Here is a 27,177-nt window from a genome sequence, read left to right as displayed (position 1 = left end):
TGAGCAGTAGAGCTAGGCCTAAAAAATGCACATACAGTACACGCATTGCTTACCTTTAAATAGCTTCGTCCTTAGCTTTTAGTGAGTAGTGAATATATTTATGTAGGAAGTCTGAATAAATGAAGAATGGGTATAACTGAAAACTGCTGCATCAGTGAAACACCATAAAGTGAAGTGCTGTAAAGCCGAGCCTTCCTGGACATGTACGGTGGTAGGTAGAAATCAAGGGTTAGTGAGAGAATGGAGTAAGACTACAAAACTAAGGAGATAGAAATGATGAAGAAAACAGCAGTTAAAGTATAGAAAAAAAAAAGAGTACTGTACTATATTAAGCTTTTATTGAAGTGCTTTGTTGTTAGAGAGATCTGTGGTTCAGATTAGATTAGCAAAGATTGTAAAACTTTTGATAAGAAAGTTTATGTGAAGCTGTGTGAATGAAGGAAGGGAGAGAATTGAGGATACCTGTAATGAAAATACTAAAGATAATTATTTTTTAAATACATGTTCTTTTTACAGCATTTTGTTGAAAATTTATCCACTTAGTTGAACAAGATATTGTTGCATGACAAATAAATGTCCCATCTTTGAAGTTCAAATCCTCCATCCTGATGTCAGATCTCAAACTACAGAAAAACTGTGCCTCTAAATTATTGTCTGGCATGTAACGTTATATTTGCTCATTTCAAAAAGTAGGACTGTGTTTCTTGTTATGACATTGACCATCTCTCTTCAAATTTGGCAGTTTTTAAAGTGCAGTTTTGTAACTTCATATAAGTTCAAAACCTGCAGAAGTATTGGCTTTATTTTTAATAAGGTATATTATCTTCTTATTATATTACTTCCCAAATATCATACTCTCAGTAGCTTTATACTTTTTCATTTTTACATAATGTTTTTTTTAACACAGTGGCTGTGTTTTTCATGATTGATAAAATTTTAATTTTAATGTGATAGCTGAAATTCACATTATGCATACACTCCTATGATACCTTGAAGGGGAAGTCACATACAGAATCTTCCTCAGACATCTTGGCTGCCTTTCAAGTCTTGTATTAAAAACTCCCGAAGGGGGCCTGAAACATGTGTCATTTATACAAAAGTTTAATTGGATGGGTTTGTGTTCAGAAAATGGAAGTATTGTATAAGTGGGTGTGATGTTGTTAACAGGTGGTGGAGTGTGTGAGGAGACAAAAATGGCCAGAGGACCACTTAGCTTCATCGAAAATAACTCTTCCTGTGGTAAACTTGTCTCGCTCTTCTCCTGTTTTTATCCTTCCCTTGATGGGCATGTCAAGCTTTGTGAGCCTAGAGTTGTGATGACGTGTATTTTTTTACCCATGGTATAGTTTTGCTTATGTTGTTGCTGTACCTAATTTTTTTTTTAATTTTCATACATGACTGCATGGATCTTGTACAGGGTGTCCAACAAGACTGGACTTGTAGGGACAGATGTACAGTTAACACTTAATTCATTTATTATTCAAAAAGAGCATCATTAGCAGCCATTCACATATTAATTCTTGTACAAATGTTAAATGTTTCTTTGGGAAACACTGATCTGAGATCATGCATTCTGGACTCTCCTTCTGTGCTACAATTCTGAGCCCAGACTTGTTATAGTCTTGGTGCTGTACTGTCCAGACTTGTTAGTCTCGCTACTGTATTGTCCAGACTTGTTAATCTCAGTACTGTACTGTCCAGACTTGTTAAAGTCTTTGAACTTACAAATAGCTAGAGTAGTTTTGGAGATTTTTAAAATTAAGCGCATGTGTAAACATTATACGTAGGGTAAAATAGCGTATGAATGATTTTAGATTAGGAGTTAAATCATCCCTAGGTACAGTAGTTGATATTATTTGATAGATTGTTCGACTCATCAACAACTATATTTCTAAACCAGTACTTTCATATTTTTTTTTTAACACCCTGGCCACCTCCCACTGAGGCAGGGTAACCAAAAACACTCATCATCATTCACACTATCGCTGTCTTGCCAGAGGCGAGCAGATATGGCAGTTTTGATGTCTCTCAAAACAGCAGATATATACACCTCCTTTAGAGTGCAGACACTGCACTTTCTGCATCCAGGACTCGAGTCCGGCTAACTGATTTCCCTGAATCCCTTCACAAAATATTACCTTGGTCACACTCCAACAGCTCGTCAGGTCCCAAAGACTTTGTCTCCACTCCTATCTCAGTTTGAATTTATCCACCTTGAGTCCATTATTTCAAGTTCTTTCTCGGTTTGACATTGTCAGTACCCCAGTCTATATTCCCTTCATTTATACCTGTCTTCCACTTGTTTACCTCAGTTATATCTTTTACCCTCAGTCTGTGTCTTTCAGGAGAGAGAGAGTAAATTCAGTGCTTGCAGTTTATCTTTTAGGAAAGAGTCGTAATACAGTGGATTAATTTTGTCATCCTTCTTTGTATGTTTTCCAATGCATTTATATCCATTCTGTAGCATGGCGAGTAGAATGCACTGCTTAATCCAATGAGGCCTTATCAAGATGTATTTATCTGTAGAATAACCTATGGACCCCTATTCCTTATACTTCTTGATATAAAGCCATACCTCCTCTTCTCTCTTTCTCTTCCCCTCCTTCCTTCTCTTTTTTGTTTTTACACCTCTCCTCCCTCTCTCTGCTTCACCCTTCCTACCTGCCACTCTCTTTACCCTTCTCTCTCTACTCTCTATATATCTTTCCCTCCTTCCTTCCCTTTCTCTTCCCTTCCCCTGCTTTACAGAGCACCTCAACAGATAATGCTAAAAAAAGTTGAGTAAAAATTAGGGACCATAAAAAATTCATTCATTATCCAGCATTTTAGAAAATCTAGTGTGTCCCTCCCCTGCCCCTCTCCCTATCAAATCCAGAAAATGGGTGATTCACTGTGGTTTTTTTTTTACTCTATACATTTGCATTATATTTTTGATGTATTATACATTAATATTTTTTGTTACAGCACTTTTGTTAGTTGAATGATTCCTATTCCTTTGTCATATGTAACTAGAAGTTTCATTTTGATTATTTAATTTGACTGTATTTTGTTTTTGCACCAAAATGTCAGTACTATTATAGGCATGGTCTTTTTGTAGTTACTCTAGGGGTAATAATTAAATACAAAATAAACAAAATACAGTATTGGTTTGTAATAATTTAATTCTTGCCTTGAAAACACTTCAGTTTCTTGAAATAAATATTCATGGTTTTAATAATTTCATATTGCTGCTTTACCCATAATTATCAGATATTTGTAACATTTGCTATTTTTATATGCACTAGTTAAAATTGTGTGCCTTGCTAATTGCTGTATTATGGATAAGTGTAAACATCTTTCTAATCCTGTGCCACCATGTTTGTTGCAGATAATTCATTAAAGCTAGACGACGAGCTCTGGCATGAAGTGAAGCCTGGCCTCTCAAGCTTTGCTGATGATCCTATTGAGGTACACAAGCTTGTGTTGCTGTAAAATTTTGTGGCTATGTAGATCAGGGATGCACAATTATTTAGGTCCTCAAAAATGACTGGAAAATGAGCTATATAGTGTGTAATTTATAAGGTGAGTAAAGTGTGTAATTTATAAAGTGAGTAAGGTCAATGGAAGGTATTCAGTGTCTAGTCAGTGGTAGTTTCAATTTTGCATGGTGCCTGTGGGCTGCAGGTTGTGCACCCCTGCTGTAAACTCACATGTGGTGTACAGTACAGGAAAATATAACAGCACTGTACCATTATTTCCTATGAGTGACCTTGTATGTATGTTTGTTTAATTTTTGTAGTTTGGCTGATGGTTATGCTGTACTTGACCTATGACTAGTTCCATTACGAGACAGGAAGACAGACACACAGGCAGACAGATAGCTAGACAAATAGACAAACAGATAGACAGACAGATAGACATGTTTATATGTAACAGTGAAAACAAACAAGGCCAAGGCAGTGCACAATCAAGTGTCACTCCACTGCTGCACTGTCAGCAGTGGAGTGACATTCCTCTTACACCATGCTTCAAGGAGTTTCATATATACTCCAGCATGTCTAAAACATTGCTGGGACCTATAAACACTTTGTAGTATATATTTCTAGACAATATAGGTAGTAGGTTGGTAGACAGCAACCGCCCAGGGAGGTACTACCGTCCTGCCAAGTGAGTGTAAAACGTAAGCCTGTAATTGTTTTACATGATGGTAGGATTGCTGGTGTTTTTTCTGTCTCATAAACATGCAAGGTTTCAGGTACGTCTTGCTACTTCTGCTTACACTTAGGTCACACTACACATACATGTACAAGCATATGTATACACACCCCTCTGGGTTTTCTTCTATTTTCTTACTAGCTCTTGTTCTTGTTTATTTCCTCTTATCTCCATGGGGAAGTGGAACAGAATTCTTCCTCCGTAAGCTATGCGTGTTGTAAGAGGCGACTAAAATGCCAGGAGCAAGGGGCTAGTAACCCCTTCTCCTGTATATATTACTAAATGTGAAAGGAGAAACTTTTGTTTTTCCTTTTGGGCCACCCCGCCTCGGTGGGATACGGCTGGTGTGTTGAAAGAAAGAAAGATTTCTAGACAATAATAGGTGACCAAGACAGGTGAAAATGTTCACCTGTCAGTGTGTTTGTGACTATTTGAATACCTTATATTAATGTCAGAACAAACATTGCCTATGAAATCACAAGAACTATTACAAATTAAAAATAGAGGCAGGACTCCATGTTGCCATCAGGTGAGCATACAGCACCAACTTCACGGTCTTATATCTCAGCAAGTACTGACCCTAATTTTTTTTTAATATTTTTTTGCCCTCTTTAATTAAAATTTTTTTTGTTTTTTTTTGTCAAAATATTTGGAGCGCTGGGCAAGAGAACATAGATCTACGTTTGGACAGTTAAGGGTTAAAATTGTCTTATAAATTAAGAACTACCATCATGGATGCATTATTTGTTCTTGTAATGTATTTCTTATTATTATTATTATTATTATTATTATTATTATTATTATTATTATTAACACATTGACTGTTTCCCACCAAGGCAGGGTGGCATGAAAAAGAAAAACTCATCATTATTCACTCCATCACTGTCTTTCCAGAGGCGCGCTTACACTACAGTTATTAAACTGCAACATTAACTCCTCTCCTTCAGAGTACAGGCACTGTACTTCCCATCTCTAGGACTCAAGTCCAGCCCACTGGTTTCCTTGAATCCCTTCATAAATGTTACCCTGCTCACACTCCAACAGCACGTCAAGTCATAAAAACCATTTTTCTCCATTTGCTCCTTTCCATTGGTGTTGTTAGGGTTGGTGTCACCTGGGGCAGGAACTTTGGTGTAACCCCCATGAAATCCAAGGGCAAAGGGATGGGGCTGAGTAAACTCCAGTTACATCACTATTGCATGCCTAATGACTAATGTTTAGTAATGAGGACGTTTAACCCCTTGACTGTTGCAACCCCAAATCCTGAGGTGTCTCCTGGTGTTGCAAAATCCCCCCCCCCCCACCCACAAAAAAAATTATATTATCTTATGAAATGATAGAGAATCCTTTCCTGATTGTAATGACACCAAAAGAACGAAATTTGATGGAAAACTGATGGAATTACTCTTCGCGAAGTTGGCAACCTCGGCGATATTTACGAATTGGCGATTTCGCTCACTTTGAGCCCTATTTTTGGCTAATTCCATTGTTCCAGTCAACCAAACTCATAGCTGTTTCTTTAGAACTCCATTTTTGCTATCAATTGAGTACAAGAAACTGCCCATTTACCTATTTCAACTACCCAATAAAGTGGTCAGAAATTTGCAATTTGGCCAATTTCACGAAAATTAAAAAAAAATATGACAATTTCAAAATAAGGCCCAGAATGAACAATGCAGACATTCCTGGCTCTAAAATAACATTTTCTTTGTTCATCAGTTATGTCTCCAGGCCCCTCTGATATTACTGTTGCTTTCTATTTTGAATTTTTATTCAAACAAAAAATAGAAGATTTATTGCTATGCAGACTACTGCAGTATTGTAATAATTGTATAAATAATATCAACCCATTCATGACTGCATATTAGAATGGCTACTTGGACATCTATTGGAAAATGACATCATTTGTGTACTTTTGAAGATCGGCAAAAATCAAACATTTCCCCTATTTTGAGCTCCATTTCAAGGTTCTTTTCATAGTAAAACCAATCAAAATCACCTCTATTTCTGTAATATGTTTTCCATTCTATCAAATGAGACCAAGAAAACGAGAATACAATCATAAATACTATACGAAAATAGACCACAAAGTCGGCATTTTAATTAAAAAAAAAAAGGGTCAGTTTTTTTCTCATTATGCACTGCGTGCTACAGGATTTTTTTTTATATGGTGCACACTGACCACACAGACCCATTCTCCCACATGTGGGCCTACCAGCTTTCTCCTGCTTGATTTGAAGCCGCTAGAATTTATGAGTAGTATATATACGTCAAACACGGTGGCTCATAAGACGTATATATACGACCGAAACAGTCAAAGGGTTAAGGGCTATAAACCGAACAGGAGAATACTTCTCAACTTTATTAATGATAAAATAAATAATCGTAGTAATATTGAGGAAAGAAACTCAGATACCACTTTAAATACAGGCAACAGATCCTACATTTATTCATCTTCAACAATGCAAAATATCCCTAGGTTTTTTCAGTTTGTCAGTGCCCAGAATCTGAGTGTCTTCCAGGTCTTTTTTGTATCTCCTCTTGTTTTGATGAATCTATTAGAGTACAGTGGACCCCCGGTTATCGGCTGTAATTCGTTCCAGAAGGTAGGCCAATAACCGAATTAATATTTCCCATAAGAATTAATGGAAATACAATTAATCTGTTCCAAACAAAAAACTCACAAAAAAATAATTTTTTTAACAATTATGTAAATATTACTTACCTTTATTGAAAGCTAATGCTGGCTTCTGGAAGATAAGGAGGAAGAAAGAGGGAGGAGTTAGCATTTAGAAGGGGAATCCCCCTCCACAAAGACTTTAGGTAGCAAAGCCTTCTCTGGGGTTACTTCCCTTCTCTGTCTTTTATTGCCACTAGGACCAGCTTGAGAGTCACAAAATAACTGTCCAGAGTGCTCTGTTTCTGGCATCTCTAAGATTTCCCTGAAGTGGGACAGGGTTTTGTCACTAAGCATGTTGCAGATATGGCTTGTGTCAGCTTTGTCAGGGTGGTGTTTCTCTACAAAAACTTGCATCCTAGTCCACATTGCACACACATCACACATCTTTAATCTCTGAAGAAGGCACCTCCTTCACTCCCTCTTCCTCCTCCTCTGAAGCAAGTTCCTCAGCTGCAGTCTGTTGCTGTTCGAGATGAAGCTCTTGCAGCTCTCTACCAACTCTTCCACATCATTGCCACTCACCTCCAACCCCAGAGACTTCCCCAGTGCCACAATAGAGTCCACAGGGTCGGCAGGATCAGGGTCAGCCTCAAACTCTTCAAAATCTCTCTCTTGGACACGATCTGGCCACAGTTTTCTCCAAGCAGAGTTCAAAGTCCTGGAAGTCACTCCCTCCCAAGCCTTACCTATAAGGCTTATGCAGTGGAGGATAGTGAAGTGATTCCTCCAGAACACTTAGGGTCAACTGAGTGTCCGAGGTCACTTCAAAGCACTTTTGAAACACTGCTTTTGTGTAGAGTTTTTTGAAGTTAGAAATGACCTGCTGGTCCATGGGCTGGAGGAGAGGAATGGTGTTAGGAGGCAAGAACTTCACTGTGATGAAACTGAAGTCCCTAAACACTTGGTCTTGCAAGTCTGGAGGATGTGCAGGAACATTGTCCAGTACCAGGAGGCGCTTGAGTGGCAATTTCTTTTCCAGGAGGTATTTTTCACACTTGGGCCAAACACATCATTAACCCAATCTTTGAAAATTTGCCTTGTGACCCATGCCTTATGATTAGCTTTCCACATCACACACAATCTATTCTTCATGACATTGTTTTTCTTGAACACTCAGGGATTTTCTGAGTAAAGGCTTCACTTTGAAATCCCCACTAGCATTGCCACACAACAAACGAGTAATCCTGTCTTTCGTAGGCTTGTGTCCTGGCAGTGCCTTTTCCTCCTGGGTAATATAGGTCCTGTTTGGCATTTTCTTCTAAAACAGGCCTGTTTCATCACAATTGAACACTTGTTGGGGTTCGAATCCTTCAGCCTTTACATAGTCCTGGAATTCATGAACATACTTTTCAGCTGCACATTTGTCAGAACTTACAGCCTCACCATGCCTTACAACACTGTGTATGCCACTATGCTTCTTAAATCTATCAAACTATCCTTTGCTGGCCCTAAATTCACAAACTGCAGCACCTGTTTCAGGCATTTTCTTTGCAAGATCCTCATGCAACTGCTTTGCCTTCTCACAAATGATCGACTCCACAACACTGTCTCCCACTAATTCTTTTTCCTTAATCCAGAATAATAATAACTTTTCCTTCTCTTCCTTTATTGGTGGCCTTTGTTTAGTTAGAAAAGTTACTCCTTTTGCAACATTAGTGTCTTTGATTTGTTCTTTCTTTGCCAGGATGGATGTAGTAGTTGATTTATTCTTACTGTACATCCTGGCAAGTTCCATCACCTTCATACCACTCTCAAACCTTTCTATCACTTCACACTTAAATTCCATGGTGTTTCTCACTTTCTTTACCACAGGAACTTTACTAGGAACTTTCTTTGGAGTCATCTTTACTTATTTCACAGTTGCCCTGCAAGAAAAACCACTAAAAACAATGGCAAACAAGAAAAATGTTTGGATGTATGAGCAGAAGCTTCCTCAGCCACCGAGAGACAAAGCCAAACTGAAGCGCAAGCTGCCCCAGCCAGTGGATGGACGCGTCCAAAATGGCCGATAACCGAGAGAACAGCCGATAACCGGGCGCCAAAAAACCCGCCGATAACTGAGTTGGCCGATAACCAAACTGGCCGATAACCAAACTGGCCGATAACCGGCAGTCCACTGTAGTACAATTACTTAGCCTTTCTTAATACAGTGGACCCCCGCATACCGGACGCCTTGCATAACGGACAATCCGCATACCGGACGCTTTGATCGCTAAAATTTTGCCTCGCATACCGCCCAAAAACCCGCTCAGCGCCCTTCGTCCGAGACGCGTCCAATGTGCGGCCTGAGCCACGCTCACATGTTCCGCCGGTGGCATTGTTTACCAGCCAGCCTCCGCGGTAACATCCAAGCATACAATCTGAACATTTCGTATTATTACAGTGTTTTTGGTGATTTTTTTCTGGAAAATAAGTGACCATGGGCCCCAAGAAAGCTTCTAGTGCCAACCCTACAGCAATAAGGGTGAGAATTACTATGGAGATGAAGAAAAAGATCATTGATAAGTATGAAAGTGGAGTGCGTGTCTCCGAGCTGGCCAGGTTGTATAATAAACCCCAATCAACCATCGCTACTATTGGTGGTACAGCTGCTGCTGCTGCTGTTTCACCGTCAGCTGCTGCTGCACTGTCAGCTGCTGCTGCTGTACCACCGTCAGCTGCTCCTGCTGCTGTAGTACCGTCTGCTGCTGCTGTAGCATCGTCTGCTGCTGCTGTAGCATCGTCTGCTGCTGCTGTAGCATCGTCTGCTGCTGCTGTAGCATCGTCTGCTGCTGCTGTAGCATCGTCTGCTGCTGCTGTAGCATCGTCTGCTGCTGCTGTAGCATCGTCTGTTGCTGCTGTAGCATCGTCTGTTGCTGCTGTAGCATCGTCTGTTGCTGCTGTACCACCGTCAGCTGCTGCAGCATCGTCTGCTGCTGCTGCTGCTGTAGCATCTGCTGCTGCTGCTGCTGCTGTAGCATCGTCTGCTGCTGCTGTAACATCGTCAGTTGCTGCTGTAGCATCGTCTGCTGCTGCTGTAGCATCGTCTGTTGCTGCTGTAGCATCGTCTGTTGCTGCTGTACCACCGTCAGCTGCTGCTGCTGCTGTAGCATCGTCTGCTGCTGCTGCTGCTGTAGCATCGTCTGCTGCTGCTGTAACATCGTCAGTTGCTGCTGTAGCATCGTCTGCTGCTGCTGTAGCATCGTCTGTTGCTGCTGTACCACCGTCAGCTGCTGCTGCTGCTGCTGTAGCACCGGTGTTGGTGTGGCTTATTGAGAATACCAAGAAACAATTAACCCCAGAGGATTTGCCACCCAGGATAGCCCAAAAAAGTCAGTGTCATCGAAGACTGTCTAACTTATTTCCATTGGGGTCCTTAATCTTGTCTCCCAGGATGCAACCCACACCAGTCGACTAACACCCAGGTGAACAGGGAAAATGCCTGGAACTAGTGCTCATATTGGTGAATTTAGAGCCAGCAAAGGTTGGTTTGAGAGATTTAAGAATCGTAGTGACATACACAGTGTGATAAGGCCTGTTCTGGAAGAAAATACCAAACAGGACCTACAGTACTCAGGAGGAAAAGGCACTCCCAGGACACAGTGTCTCATCAGTCATTGCTGCATCTTCAATAAAGGTAAGTGTCATTTATTCTTCATTTAGTAGAGTAGTACATGCACAATATATATTGTGCATGTACTACTCTACTATTGTGCATGTATCCTTCTCTTTGTGTGTAGGAAAATGTATATTTCATGTGGTAAAAATTTTTTTTTTCAAACTTTTGGGTGTCTTGCACGGATTAATTTGATTTCCATTATTTCTTATGGGGAAAATTCATTCGCATACCAAACATTTCGCATAACAGCCAGCCCTCTTGCACGGATTAAGGTCGCTATGCGGGGGTCCACTGTATTAGTTTGGTGAGGACTGATGCGTAGCATTTCATAATATCTTTGTTTATTATGCCCTGTATGCTAAACAATGTAGACTACAGTATCTTACATAATACACTAGCACATCATATAATAATGTAATCCTACTTGTAATATAAACCAACTTTAGGTCAGAATACTGTATGTCAAAGATTTATGGAAATGCAATGGATTTTATACATCTGAATCATAATTCTGTGAGTGGTCAGTTTTGCCCTAGACATGAGAGAATGGGTCAGTGCCAGAGGCGTTGCTAGGGTTGGTGTCACCCGGGTCGGCATCTTTGGTTTCACCCCCATGAAATCCAGGGGCGGGGGGATGGGAGGGACTAAACTCCAGTTATGTCACTACTGCATACCCAGTGACTACTGTTTAGCAATGAGAACGTTTAGGGCCATAAACTAAACAGGAGAATACTTCTCAACTTTATTAATGATAAAATAAATAATTGTAGTAATATTGAGGAAACAAACTCAAATACTACTTTGAGTACAGCCAACAGATCCTACATTATTCATCTTCAATAATGCCGAAATAAAAAAAAACTTGAAAAATAAAAAAAAAAGTTGCAATATCAGAGAAACACTAGTTCTGATTTGACCTTAGTACAGGTAACATCTCAGTGAATCAGATCTTACATTTCCTTGCCTTCAATCCTGCAGAATCATCTATCACTTCAACCAAATCAATGCTGGCAACTGACCCATTTTCTATGGATAACATTGCTAAGTCAGAGATTCTGGATCGACTCATTGTGGACCGTAAATAGTTTTTAATCAGCTTCAACTTCGAGAAACTCCTTTCGCAAGAAGCCACAGAAACACACATAGTAAGGAACAACCTCAGGCAGAGTGAGAGAGTTGGAAGAGATTCAATGAAATCCCATTCAGCTATGAATGTTAGTGCATCCAATGCAGTCCAGTGCTTAACTTTTTCAAGATCAACATCAGCAGCTTGCAGGTGCCTCCTTAGTCTTGGTATTTCAAACACGAGCTCATTCTTGCATATTTCATTATAGAAGACTGTGAGTCTTGAAGCCATCACCTCCAATTCTTCTTCAGTAGCTTGCACAAGATTCTTCGTCTGAATGACCCCAAACATGGCTGCCACATCCTTGCTTGCTTTTGATCGCATCTCAAGTTCATTATGAAAACGATCAATTCACTCCAGCATCTTCCTCTTGTTTCCTTCCTGTAGAGTGAGTGGAATCTCTTGCCTGCTCCCCTGCCCTTCCCTTTTCTTGAACCAATTCAGTGTCGGTCCTGTAATACTACAGCTTGAGAGCCAGTTTTGGTCCCATAGTACTACACCAAAATTCTAGTGCCTTCAAATCTGGTGGAAGAAAGCTGGTAGGCCTACATATGAAAGAATGGGTCTGCACGGTCAGTGTGCACAGTATAAAAAAAATCCTGCAGCTCACAGTGCATAATGAGAAAAAAATAACTGACCGTGTTTTTGGTTTAAAACGGCAACTTTGGGGTGCATTCTCATATAGTATTTATGGTTGTATTCTCATTTTCTTGGTCTCAGTTGATAGAATGGAAGATATATTGCAGAAATGGAGATGATTTTGATTGGTTTTACAATGAAAAGCACCCTGAAATTGAGCTCAAAGTAGCGGAAATGTTCGACTTTTGCTGATGTTAAAGAGTAAACAAATGACGTCACTGTCCAATACGTGTCCAACTGGCTAGTCTAATACATAGTCACGAATGGGTTGACATTATTTATACAATTATTATTATAATGCAGTAGTCTGCATAACAGTAAATCTTCTATTTTTTGTAAGAATAAAAATTCAAAATGGAAAGCAAGAGTAATATAAGAGGGGCCTGGAGGCATGACCAATGAACAGAGAAAATGTTATTTTAGTGTCAGGAATGTCTGTCTTGTTTATTCTGGACCCTATTCTGAAATTGGCATCTTTTGAAATTTGTGTGAAATTGGCCAAATTGCCAATTTCTCACCACTTTATTGGGTAATTGAAATTGGTAAGTGGGCAGTTTCTTGTACTCAGTTGATAGAACAAATGGAGTTCTAGCGAAATAGCTATGATTTTAGTAGACTGGAACAACAGAATTGGCCGAAAATAGGGCTCAAAGTGGGTGAAATCGCCAATGTGTAAATATCACCAATGCCTAAATATCGCCGAGAGCGCTAACTTCGCATGAGCGTAATTTCATAAGATTTCCATCAAATTTCGTACTTTTGGTGTCATTACCATCAGGAAAAGATTCTCTATCATTTCATAAGAAAATATATATATATATTTTTTTTTTTTTTGAAAGTTTTTCGACAGTGAGTTTAGGATCAGGGGTCACGACACTGAAAGAGTTAACTTGATTCTTCTTTTTGTTGGAAATCCATACTCCTCACGTTTCATAAATGCCTGTTGTATTGAATTCTCCATTATGCGATCTCGCCCTTTATACAGAAATAATCGCAGCGCCTCTAGCTTCACCACCACTTTGTCAAGAGTTAAATCCTTAGTCTGTAAGTACTGCTGTGCAAGCTGAAACTCCTGATGTATGTCACACCAGAAATACAGATAACACAAAAATGTGAAGTCGCACACAGCAGGGAGAAGACCTTGTGCTGCTCCTCTTGTGTCCAAATTTTCCTGTGGATCATCACTGCCACAAATTTCTCAAACAATTCCATTACTGGTTTCACTGCACTGTAATGAGAAGTCCATCTTGTTGTTGATAATCTTTTCAAAGAGACTGCAGTATTGTCCATTAATACATCCCATCAATGGGTAGAGGAGGCAGAGAATGTGTACACTGACTGAAGACTGCCAAAAAATTTCACACATGATGAAGTCTCAGCAAAAGAATGTTGACCACACAAGTTCAATTAATGGTCCACACAACCACTGAAAATTGCCTTCTTGTTCTTTTCCTTGAGAATGGCTTGTACACCTCCATGGACCCCAGCCATGGTGGCAACATTGTCATATCCCTGAGCACGGCACAGCATGAAGTCCAGTCCATCACTCTCCACCTTTTTCAGGATATCAGAACTGATATCAGCAGCTTTTTTGCCCTTCAAAGGGAAAAATTAACAAGAAAAACTCCCTTCGCTTGAACTCTTCCATCCTCCATTTGAATGTACGTACCTGATAACTTCTGACATTTAGTCAATGTGTGACACATCTGGTGTACTGTCAAACATAACGCTGTAGTGTACAGCTTTCATATCAGTAACAAGCTTCTCTTTGACTTGATTTGCCGGAACACTTAAAAACTCACTTTGAGTTGATGGTGAGAGATACAAAACTGATGACCTGTGTTCACTTGAGCTGCACTTCAGTCTTATTAGGTGCTCTTTAAGCACAGGAGCATACTTAGCCATCAATTCAACCATCTCAAGAAAGTTTTTTCTATTTGATGAGAATTTGTCCTCCCTGTGGACACAAAATACTAGGTTCTGTTTAGCCAGAAACAGTGTAATGTCGAGCAACCTGCACAATATTTCCCTCCTCCTTTTCTTTTGGATTTCCATTGAAACAATTATTTCTGCATCTATGGTTTTGTTCACCCTTAGAGCAGCTGCCATGGTTTTTCCAATTCTCTAGGCAACATAGGTATTTGTCAGAAATTTCATGATTGTGTACTTTTGGATTCAGCTTCCACCATATTTGAAACCCAGTCATAAACTTAGATGTTATACTTGTAACACTAGTGGTAAACAATCTACAGCAATAACAGTATAATTTTCCACTGACTAGCAAGTACACCACCTGTGATCGCAAAACTTTCTCCCCATTCGGCATCTTTTTCTAGAACCATTCTTTAGAAAGCTGACATTCATCCCCTTTTGCATTTTTCTCTTTATAGCATGAAAAGGACCATCCTTGTTCTGATAAACATAGCTACCTCTTTTGATGATTTCAACCTGGGAATGGTCTGGAACTGGAATTTTCCAAGAAGAAACATCACACATTTATGCTGTTTCAAACTCTCATTTCCTTCATTCCTCTCGCTTATATTACCATTGTTGGAGTCAGAATCGACATCAGTGTTATCAGTAGGATCATGACTAAATTCATTTGATGAACTCTGGCCATTATCAGGTTTCTTGTGATACTGAACTGTAGACCCAGCCATTTTTCTCATTAGCTGATTTTTTTCATTTTTTGCCTTCCTTTGTTGACATCCACTAGGCCTCTTTGATTTATACACTCCACGAGGCATGACATTACATCAGTGATCTGAAAAACGAATGCCAGGTTTACCGTTTTGGTTCTACTGAATATTCAGTAATTTTTAATGGTGACAAACAAATAAATGGGGCCAGTTCTATTATCCTACTGAGGATGAAATGAAGTTAGGAAAGGAAATAAGCGGGTTAGGTTTGGATGAAATTAAGACTAGCAAATAATAACTTGTTTCATGATTGCATTAATTTTTTCAATTGAACCTAATTTGGATATTTAACTCAGACTCTAACCATACTGAGGGCAAAGCAGAAAAAATTTAGCCTACTTACCACTGAAGTGGTGAAATAATCATAATTGTCATTATGGATGTAATACTAATGTGTACCATATTATATGGTAAGCTTCCTGGCCCTATAGGCTTTAGCCCACAAGGATTGGTAACAACAATGCATGGTTAAAACGTATATCGACATAAATACAGTAGGCTAAATATGCACATTGCATTAGATACATGGCACAGAACTTTACCAAAACAAATTTACTGAAAAAACTTGGCCTTGCCTTTGAACTTTTTATTAATTGCAAGTTTTCATATCTTGACTGGGAATGTGAATGTTCAAACTATCAAATTAAATCATTTGATCTGCCACAAACCCTATTCCTAAGCTAAATAAAATCCCTCAGTGATAACCGTAATATAATGATATAATGGGAAACTATTTCATCACAGTGAACCAGTTTATACTGAAAAGTTATAATATCATTAACATTGGCAGTTATGTACCAACGGTTATTTCAACATTTCATGAATTTCACTTCTCACCAGTTCATATATCTTGGCTCATGACATGATTGACATCACCAATAAGCAGAAGTAAAGCTCAGAATATAATAATTACCTGACCCTTTGTGTGTTTAACCCAGCCACATATACACCACCACCTGGACCAAACTCATTCATGGGTGGTGCAGCAAACACAGGATGTTACATCACTGATGACTGATCATAGTCATGGAAGGTGGACTAACGGTTTTTCCAAAATATCATAAATAAAATTATCGATTTATCATAGTTTTTCGTATAGCGTCATTGATTTTCTCTGTATAGGCTTATTTAAACTCTTTAATCATATAATAGGCTATATAGAAACAAAGGATTTTTCTCTTATGTTGCTGCAGCACTGTTTTGGGCATTAGTGTCACCTTCTTTAGAGGCTCTATGTTGTCGCCCGGGGTGCCCCCCCCTCCCTAGGATGCCACTGTTTCTATCTAACACGCTCACACATGCTTGCAGGAAGTCCAAGCTCCTCGCACACAAAACCTCCTTTAGCCCCTCCCTTCAGCCTTTCCTAGGCTGATCCCTACCCTGCATTTCGTCCAGTAATGCAATTTTCCTAATTTTTTTTTTTAACACTTCGGCCATCTCCCACCAAGGCAGGGTGACCCAGAAGAAAGAAAAACCCAAAAAGAAAGAAAAAACTTTCATTATTATTCAACACTTTCACCATCACTCACATGTAATCACTGTCTTTGCAGAGGCACCCAGATACGACAGTTTAGATAGTCACTCCAAACTGCCAATATCTTTATTTTAATGCATTACAGGGTGCTAAATCATTGGTGCCTCTCCTGGAGATTGCCAAGAGCCGTATTCCTCGCCAGAGTTGGGCTTCCACTCCCTTGGTCTTGAAAGCTACAGCAGGACTCAGACTCTTACCCGTTGAAAAGGCTGATGCACTTTTAATGGAGGTTTGTACTACTCTGTGGTGTTTCCTGTAAGTGGACATGCTTTGGATATATGTATATTAATCTGTCATTCCTGTTATCTCTAATAATTTCAGGAACCATCATCTCCATGACCATGGCCTAGACCAGACTTCATAAGTTACAAAGGCAACAAGAACTACAGTACTACTAAGAATAAGAATGATTAAGAAACACAGGATACCAGTGCTAAGTGTATACTGAATGTCAATAGTTGTTTGTAAAATTTTCCTCTTCATCTTCCTAGTTCATGAGATAAAGAAAAGAACAGCAGTCCTGCCAGACTTATAAGAAAAATCTTTGGTCTCTCATTGCCTGGATGTTGATTAACTGTTGTGAGTCATATCCTGGGCAAGAGGATCAAAGGAACCCAATGGAAATAAGCCACACTGCTTGGCTTGGGTTATCCTGGGTTACTGCTAACCCTCCAGGTTAATAATCCAAATCAAAGCTTTTTAATAATAGTAAATCCTCAATTTAATGGACTAAGAGGGAGAAGTAGGTGGCTGGTAATGGAATTGTTTTGGATAGAGATGAAATTGTTTTGCCATGATCGTAACAACAATGAACATTAACCCTTTCAGGGTCGACAGGCCCTCTCAGAGACTTGTTCTCAGGGTCAGCCAAATTTCAAAAAAAAAAAAAAAAAAATTTTCTTATGAAAAGATAGAGAATCTTTTCCCGATCATAATAACACCAAAAGTATGAAATTTGATGGAAAACTTACGGAATTATGCTCTCACGAAGTTAGCGGTCTCGACGATGTTTACGCATTGGCGATTTTGCTCAATTTGAGCCCTATTTTTGGCCAATTCCAATGTACTTGTCGACAAAAATCATAACTATTTCGCTAGAACTCCATTTTTTCTATCGAATGAGTACAAGAAACCACCCATTTACCGATTTCAACTATCCAGTACAGTGGTCAGAATTTAGCAATTTTGCCAATTTCACTCAAATTTCAAAAGATGCCAATTTCCAAATAGGGTCCAGAATAAACAAGAAAGACATTCCTGGCACTAAAATAACATTTCCTCTGTTCATTAATCATGTCCCCATGCCCCTCTTACATTCTTTTGCTTTCCACTTTGAATTTTTATTCTCACAAAAAAATAGAAGATTTACTGTTATGCAGACTACTGCATTGGTGTAGAAATGGTATAAATATTATCAGCGCACTTGTGAAAGAATATTAGATTCACCAGTTGACGTGTATTGGACACACAGCATGATTTGTTTACTTTTGAACTTTGGTAAAAATCTAACATTTCAGCTACTTTGAGTGCAATTTCAAGGTAGTTTTCTTTGTAAAACCAGTCTCAATTTCTGCAATGTCTTCCATTCTATAAAATGAGACCAGGAAAACTAGAATACAACAATAAATACCATACGAAAATACAGTGCAAAGTCGCTGTTTTAATCCAAAAACACGGTCAAAGTTTTTTTTTTCTCATTACGCACTGTGTGCTGCAGGATTTTTTTTATACCACGCACACTGACCACATAGACCCATTCTTTCATATGTAGGCCTACCAGCTTTCTCTTACTAGATTTGAGGGCGCTAGAATTTAGGCGTACTAGTACGTCAAAAACCCTGGGTCGTAAGCCATACTAGTACGGCCGAAACCCTGAAAGGGTTAATGTAACAATGGACTTTGTCCATTGTTTTATGTAAACAGTGAACTTTGTCCATTGTTTCTGTAAAGAGTGAACTTTGTCTATTATTTCTGTAAACAGTGAACTTTGTCCATTGTTTTTGTAAACAGTGAACTTTGTCCATTGTTTTTGTAAACAGTGAACTTTGTCCATTGTTTTTGTAAACAGTGAACTTTGTCCATTGTTTTTGTAAACAGTGAACTTTGTCCATTGTTTTTGTAAACAGTGAACTTTGTCTATTGTTTCTAAATCATTTAGCCCAGCATATATACAGAGTCTGTTAAATTGAAGATTTTTTCACTTTTTTTTTAACACATTGGCCATCTCCCACCAAGGCAGGGTGACCCAAAAAAAGAAAGAACACTTTCACCATCATTCACACATAATCACTGTCTTTGCAGAGGAACCCAGGGTATGACAGTTTAGATGTCACTCCAAACAGCCAATATCCCAAACCCCTCCTTGAAAGTGCAGGCATTGTACATCCCACCTCCAGGACTTAAGTCTGGCTAACCAGTTTTCCTGAATCCCTTCACAAAATATTACCTTGCTCACATTCCAACAGCTCATCAGGTCTCAAAAACCATTTGTACACTAAGAGAAAATACCGTAAGTGTCCGGGGTCCAAGACTGTTCAACAGCCTCCCACCATACATAGGGGGAATTACCAGTAGGCCCCTGACTGCCTTCGAGAGGGAGTTGGACAGATACTTAAAGTCGGTGCCGGATCAGCTGGGCTGTGGTTCGAATGTTGGACTATGTGCAGCCAGCAGTAACAGCCTGGTTGATCAGGCCCTGATCCACTGGGAGGCCTGGTTGTGGATTGGGCTGCAGGGGCATTGATCCCCGGAATACCCTCCAGGTAGTCTCCAGGTAGTAGGTTGGTAGACAGCAGCCACCCAGGGAGGTACTACTGTCCTGCCAAATGAGTGTAAGACAGAAACCTGTATTTGTTTTACATGATGGTAGGATTGCTGATGTCATTATTTGTTTGATAAACACACAAGATAACAGGTATTTCTTGCTACTTTTACTTACAATTAGGTCACACTACACATGTATGTAGACATTTATGTATACACACTCATCTGAGTTTTCTTTGTTTTTTCTTAATATTTCTTATTCTTATTATTTTTCTTTCATATCCATGAGGAAGTGGATTAAGAATTTTTCCTCCGTAAGCCATGTGTGTTGTAAGAGTCAACTAAAATGCCAGGAACAGTGGGCGAGTAACCCCTTTTCCCGTACAACTTACTAAAAATAAAACAAAGAAAACTTTTAAATTGAGGATATACTGAAAGAAAGAAAAAAATTCCGTATATATTATTTTTGTTATTTGTTTATTATAGGAAGACCTTGCCAGAGTAAATTTTTATTTAGACCTCATGCATAATTTTATGCTTTTACAATGGCTTGTTATGGTAAATTATGGAGAATTTACTCTAATATACTCAGATAAAGTCAAGCAATGTGAAATTTTTAGTGGGTCCCTGTAAGGAGTGGTGAAGCATAGAGGAGTGCTTTGTACAGTTCATTATACTAAATAAATTTTGATAATTTCATGGTTTATTAGGGTTGTGATAAAGACTATAACAATATCACTATTAAAACTACAGTACATGTAGTATATAAAATTATTGATTTGTAAATGATGTTTTTGCTCACAACTCACATGGTGATGTATTGTTCAGGTTCTGTTGTTTAAGTAATTTGGTGAGTTTTTTTTGAATAGCTTTATAGAATTTTGCCTATGTTTGAGGTATTACATGCTGGATTAGTGATGGTCAACCTATAAGTTGGCCCATAATGCCTGGGCATAATAGAGGCTCTCTCTGCATTGCAACCCACTATTGTATATACACAATCTCAATGTATTGTTTGCAAAGACATTAAATAAATAAATAAATAGTAAAAAAATTTCCCTTGTTCAGGTAAAGAAGTTGCTTGCCTCATCTGGGTTTCACACAACAGAAAATTCAGTAGGCATCATGGACGGGCGCGATGAAGGAATCTTCTCCTGGTTCACTGTTAATTATCTCATGGGTAAGTGTTTCCCTAATAATTACTTGAATTTACAGTAAACCCTCTATTTAACAGACTAACTGGGGAGAATTGGGTGGACAGTAATGACAGTTGTGGTGGATAGAGAAAAGATTGTTTTGCTGTGATTGTACCGATAAACTTTGTCCATTGTTTCCAAATCTCTGTATTTAATGGCTTCTGTTTTGTATGGCTGCACTTGAACTGTCACCCATTATTGCAACAATGTTTAACAAATCTATAGCATCCTCAACCTTGCCATCTATTCTCAAGACAGCAAGGGTCACCCCAATCCACAAAGGAGGTGACCCAGCTGATTTGAGTAACTATAGACCCATATCAAACTTGCCCTTACTTTCCAAGATATTTGAAAAAATAATACACAAGCGACTTTACTCCTACCTTACATCCAACAATATACTTAACCCATGCTAGTTTGGGTTTAAACCAAAAAAAAAGTACAAATGACGCTATTATACAGATGCTTGAACTGATATACACAGCTCTCGATAAAAAGTAATATCCTCTGGGGCTCTTTATCGACCTATGAAAAGCATTCGACACAGTTGACCACAATCTCTTGCACCTCAAACTGAATCATTATGGCATCAGAGGACATTCTCTTAACTACCTAAAATCCTATCTTAACAACAGACACCAGTATGTACATGCAAATGGAGTCAACTCCACTATCCAACCTGTAGCTGTAGAAGTATCCCAGGGTAGTGTCCTAGGCCCACTCCTCTTTCTCATCTACATCAATGATCTCCCCAATGCATCCCAACTCCTTAAACCAGTTCTTTTTGCAGATGACACTACATATGTCTACTCCCATTCAGACCCAGGTGTGCTTGGAAACACTGTAAACAATGAACTGCTAAAGATATATGCTTGGATGATGACCAACAAACTCATTCTCATGGGCCAGTAGGCCTTCTGCAGTGTTCCTCCATTCTTATAGACAAAACATACTTCATGCTGTTTTACAACAGAGCCTCAAATATCCAACTTAACATATTGTTAAATGGTTCCTCTATATCAAGACACACACGGAAAATTTCTAGGTCTTCTCCTTGACTATAATCTTAAATTTCAGTCTCATACCCATCACATAGCCAAGAAAATTACCAAGTCAGTAGGAATCTTTTCCAAGATATGATACTATGTACCACAAACGACTCTCCTTACCCTGTACCACTCTATAATATATCCTTACCTCACCTATTGTATTTGTGCCTGGGGCTCAACCACAGCCAACCACCTTAGACCCTTAATAATCCAACAAAATGCTGCTGTGCGGGTGATAACCAGCTCCTGTGCTAGACAGCACACCCCACCACTTTTCAAAAGACTCAACTTGCTAAATATACAAAACATACACTCTTTTTATTGTGCCTACTACATATACAGAACATTACACTCCACTGTAAACCCTCTCCCTAAAACTACTCCTTGACAGTTACAACAGAATGCACAGTCACAATACAAGGCATAAGGCACTTTTCATCATCCCTCGAGTCAGTCTCTCACTATGCAAGAACACTATGCACATAAAAGGCCCGAAGATCTGGAACTCGCTACTGGAACAGGTCAAGGATCCCCTGACAACTTATAAATTTAGGACTTTGCTAAAAAATCATTTTTTTTTCTTCAATAAACCGGCCGTATCCCACCAAGGCAGGGTGGCCCAAAAAGAAAAACGAAAGTTTCTCTTTTTAAATTTAGTAATTTATACGGGAGAATGGGTTACTAGTCCCTTGCTCCCGGCATTTTAGTCGCCTCTTACAACACACATGGCTTACGGAGGAAGAATTCTGTTCCACTTCCCCATGGAGATAAGAGGAAATAAACAAGAACAAGAACTAGAAAGAAAATAGAAGAAAACCCAGAGGGGTGTGTATATATATGCTTGTACATGTATGTGTAGTGTGACCTAAGTGTAAGTAGAAGTAGCAAGACGTACCTGAAATCTTGCATATTTATGAGACAGACAAAAGACACCAGCAGTCCTACCATCATGTAAAACAATTACAGGCTTTTGTTTCACACTCACTTGGCAGGACGGTAGTACTCCCCTGGGTGGTTGCTGTCTACCAACCTACTACCTATAAAAAAAAAATCATCTAATCTCACAATATTAACCAAATCAACCAAAATATCTGCTAACTAGTTTTATTATGTGACCTCTAGGCTCTTAATTCTGCCAATCCATAAAATCATCTTATTTCTCAATGTTAACCAAATCGGCCAAAACGTCTGCTAATTAGTCTTATTATGTGACCTCCTGGCTTTTATTTCTGCCATTCCATAAAATATTACCATCTGCACTACTACTTGTAAGGTAGATTTTGTGTGCAATTTCAAGCTTATTTTTACAGAACCCTACTCACTTGTATTAAGTTTAACCCCTTGACTGTCGCAACCCCCAATCCTGAGGTGTCTCCTGGTGTCACAAAATTTAAAAAAAAAAAAAAAAAAAATTTCTTATGAAATGATAGAGAATCTTTTCCCGATTGTAATGACACCAAAAAAAAAACGAAATTTGATGGAAAACTAACAGAATTACGCTCTCACGAAGTTAGCGACCTCGACTATATTTACAAATCGGCAATTTCGCCCACTTCGAGCCCTGTTTTCGGCTAATTCCATTGTTCCAGTCGACCAAACTCATAGCTATTTCTTTAGAACTCCATTTTTTCTATCGATTGAGTACAAGAAACTGCCCATTTACCAATTTCAATTACCCAATAACGTGGTCAGAAATTTGCAGTTTGGCCAATTTCATGAAAATTAAAAAATATGACAATTTCAAAATAAGGATCAGAATGAACAATGCAGACATTCCTGGCTCTAAAATAACATTTTCTTTGTTCATCAGTCATGTCTTCAGGCCCCTCTGATATTTCTCTTGCTTTCTATTTTGAATTTTTATTCAAACAAAAAAAAGAAGATTTACTATTATGCAGACTACTGCAATACTGTAATAATTGTATAAATAACATCAACCCATTCATGACTGCATATTAGAATGTCTAGTTGGACATTTATTGGACAATGACAGCATTTGTTTACTTTTGAACATCGGCAAAAATCAAACATTTCCCCTACTTTGAGCTCCATTTCCAGGTTCTTTTTATAGTAAAATCAATCAAAATCACCTCTATTTCTATAATATGTTCTCCATTCTATCAAATGAGATCAAGAAAACGAGAATACAACCATAAATACTATACGAAAATAGACCACAAAGTCAGCATTTTAATTAAACAAAAAGGTCGGAGTTTTTTTTTTTTCTCATTATGCACTGCATGCTCCAGGATTTTTTTTATATAGTGCACACTGACCACACAGACCCATTCTCTCACATGTGGGCCTACCAGCTTTCTCCTGCTTGATTTGAAGCCGCTAGAATTTATGAGTATATATACGTCAAACATGGTACCTCGTAAGACGTATATATACGGCCGCGACTGTCAAAGGGTTAAGTAAGATTGTAAAAACAGCTAACCACTATTACTTGTCTAGTTTTAAGTATATCTACTATGTACTATTATCTTATCTAGTTTTAATTAGTTACTATGTATTAGGATTAGTTTGCCCGAAATGCCTGGGCATGATAGTGGCTATCTTTGTACTTAGCAAATCAAAATTGTAATTACACATTGTAACCTTTACAAAGAAATAAACTTTACTTTACTTTACATTAAATGGAGGGTTTCCTGTATATTTTTTATTTTAATCAGAGAAACATGCTAATCCCACTGGTCATATGGGGTATGGGAGACAAGGGGTATGGGGAATGGGAGACACGGGGTTATGGGGAATGGGAGACAAGGGGATATGGGGAATGGGAGACAAGGGGTATGGGGAATGGGAGACAAGAGGTTATGGGGAATGGGAGACAAGGGGATATGGGGAATGGGAGACAAGGGGATATGGGGAATGGGAGACAAGGGAATATGGGGAATGGGAGAGGAGGGGATATGGGGAATGGGAGACGAGGGAATATTGGGGAATGGGAGATGAGGGGATATGGGAAATGGGAGACAAGGGGATATTGGGAATGGGAGACGAGGGGATATGGGGAATGGGAGACGAGGGAATATGGGGAATGGGAGAGGAGGGGATATGGGGAATGGGAGACAAGGGAATATGGGTAATGAGAGAGGAGGGGATATGGGGAATGGGAGATGAGGAGATATGGGGAATGGGAGACGAGGGAATATTGGGGAATGGGAGATGAGGGGATATGGGAAATGGGAGACAAGGGGATATTGGGAATGGGAGACGAGGGGATATGGGGAATGGGAGACGAGGGAATATGGGGAATGGGAGAGGAGGGGATATGGGGAATGGGAGATGAGGAGATATGGGGAATGGGAGACGAGGGGTTATGGGGAATGGGAGAGGAGGGGATATGGGGAATGGGAGATGAGGGGATATTGGGAATGGGAGACGAGGGGTTATGGGGAATGGGAGAGGAGGGGATATGGGGAATGGGAGATGAGGGGATATGGGAAATGGGAGACAAGGGGATATTGGGAATGGGAGACGAGGGGATATGGGGAATGGGAGACGAGGGAATATGGGGAATGGGAGAGGAGGGGATATGGGGAATGGGAGATGAGGAGATATGGGGAATGGGAGACGAGGGAATATTGGGGAATGGGAGATGAGGGGATATGGGAAATGGGAGATGAGGGGATATTGGGGAATGGGAGATGAGGGGATATGGGAAATGGGAGACGAGGGGATATTGGGAATGGGAGACGAGGGGATATGGGGAATGGGAGACGAGGGGATATGGGGAATGGGAGACGAGGGAATATGGGGAATGGGAAACATTCAATTTCAACCCAAGGAAGGGGAGGATATCCAGGTCCTTGGATCAAGAGTCCCCTGACTGGTACCTATTTGAAGTTACAGGGATAGAACTATTCTAGTGGTATCCCATTTTCAGTATCTAACCTATTGCAAAGTGTTTAAAGTTTTGTATGTTAGCAGCATTTACTATAGTACCTCATCTAAACTACTCCATTGTGAATATTACTCTCCATCATAGTGGAAAACAGAGTAATTATGATATTGATTTTTTTTACTGTTATGAATATTAATGCTGAACTGAAAAACATAATTGACATTTTGTTGGAATAATAAATATCACTTAAATAATATATGATGTAAAGGTGATACAAGCATTTGCAAGAGATGGACAGTGAAATGTTAATTACAGAAATAGATTGTAATGAAGAGTTGATCAGCAGGATAGGTGTTAGAACCTACTTTCGAGATAGGACAATGACAGATAGTGCAACAATACCTAAGATTATGGATATTGAGGAAGATGTAAAATAAAGATGAAGGGGCAACCAAAAGAATGAGTGGAAACAAATTTGGAAAAATGGTGTATGCTGCAAAGATATTATCAGGAAGTTAATCAATGGTATGATAGCATTGTAAATCAGATTTCAGTTTATTGATAGGTGTGCATATCTTGAAACTAAGAATGTCACTGTATTGTGAGGGATAACATCGTGTAAAGTGTCCCGAGGACCAGACCCTCAAAGACTTAATAAATTTCTTCTTTTATAGATTTTATTAGTAGTATGGTGAGACTGCTTGATGCAAGATAGTTACAGGAAATTATGAGAATAATGTAGAGATAAAAGTAGTTAGTTTGTATGTTCCAGTAATAGTATAAACATGTGTAAAGCTGGTTATACTTTTTATTGTTGTTTTCTGTAAAAACAACTTATTACTCATTAGATAATAAAGTAGGAATATAACTTGTTTGTAAGTTGAGGACCTCCTGACTCTGCAGCTTGTAGCAGTGTAGTTATGTTCTGAGATGATAATACGGTAAAAGTGACCTGAGCACCTTCTGCAGATCGTGTTAGTGGTGACCCTCGGGAGACTTTAGTGGCCCTTGACCTGGGAGGTGGATCCACTCAAATTACCTTTGTACCTGTAGAGGATGAAACTGTGAAGAAAACCCCTGAAGATTACCTCACATCCATCTCGCTCCTTCATAAAAATCTTAATCTCTATACACATAGGTACTGAACATCACCTTCACTGTTACCATTAAAGATTACAAGTTGCAACTGTTTCATAATATGATAACCAAACTAACTTACGTTTATTTCTTTACCAATGATTTTAAGTGCTTTTTTTCAGTCTCAACTCTTAACAGTGATTTAAATATGTAGGGCAGAATCTACATGAGGCAGATATCTCAAGGAAGGGAAGTTTCCAAATGGAACAGGCACAAGATGCCTGTGTCTATTCCATATACAATCCTTGGGTTTCACTTTCCATGATGTAGTTTATTTATAGATCACTTTATACTACTCAACACGACTCTCACATTTTCCTTACACTTTTATTTATTAGTTTTTCATCCTCATATATTAAAGGCATGTCTTTGATAATTAATTCCAACATTTTCAACTACTTTTTATTTATTTCTCCCCATTTGCTATTATTTGATAAGCATAAACACATCATCATAAACACTTAATAGTTTTTGTGATAAATATTTAGAAATATTTTCTCTTTCTCAAGTTACTTGGGATTAGGATTAATGGCTGCCCGCCAGGCTGTTCTCCTTCAGCACAAGGGAGAAGATGGCATCATTCGCTCACCCTGCATTAACCCTATCATTGACCACCAGTGGACTTATGGAGGAGAAACTTATACAGTAAGGTTAGTAGTTTCTCTTTCTCTGAATATGGTTCCTTTGAAGACTAATAAATTCATACAAATTA

General features: G+C 39.0%; 1 protein-coding gene across 7 annotated transcripts in view; it reads left to right on the top strand.

The window, feature by feature from the left end:
• LOC128697734 (ectonucleoside triphosphate diphosphohydrolase 5) overlaps positions 1–27,177 on the top strand; it is a 108,094-nt gene that overhangs the window by 48,425 nt on the left and 32,492 nt on the right. For 5 of the 7 annotated variants that reach the window (XM_053789602.2, XM_053789604.2, XM_053789603.2 and 2 more), the window contains 6 exons: positions 1,168–1,239; positions 3,368–3,447; positions 16,556–16,699; positions 20,302–20,413; positions 26,298–26,466; positions 26,975–27,115. In XM_053789602.2, the coding sequence (XP_053645577.1) occupies positions 1,168–1,239; positions 3,368–3,447; positions 16,556–16,699; positions 20,302–20,413; positions 26,298–26,466; positions 26,975–27,115 (718 nt within the window). The remainder of the gene's footprint in view (positions 1–1,167; positions 1,240–3,367; positions 3,448–16,555; positions 16,700–20,301; positions 20,414–26,297; positions 26,467–26,974; positions 27,116–27,177) is intronic. The other 2 variants (XM_053789605.2, XM_053789601.2) reach the window with 1 other exon arrangement.

Source organism: Cherax quadricarinatus, chromosome 68 (genome assembly GCF_038502225.1).
Source record: "Cherax quadricarinatus isolate ZL_2023a chromosome 68, ASM3850222v1, whole genome shotgun sequence".
Lineage (NCBI taxonomy): Eukaryota > Metazoa > Arthropoda > Malacostraca > Decapoda > Parastacidae > Cherax > Cherax quadricarinatus.
The sequence above is the reverse complement of the archived record's forward strand: the minus strand, read 5'-3'. Positions and strand labels throughout refer to the sequence as shown.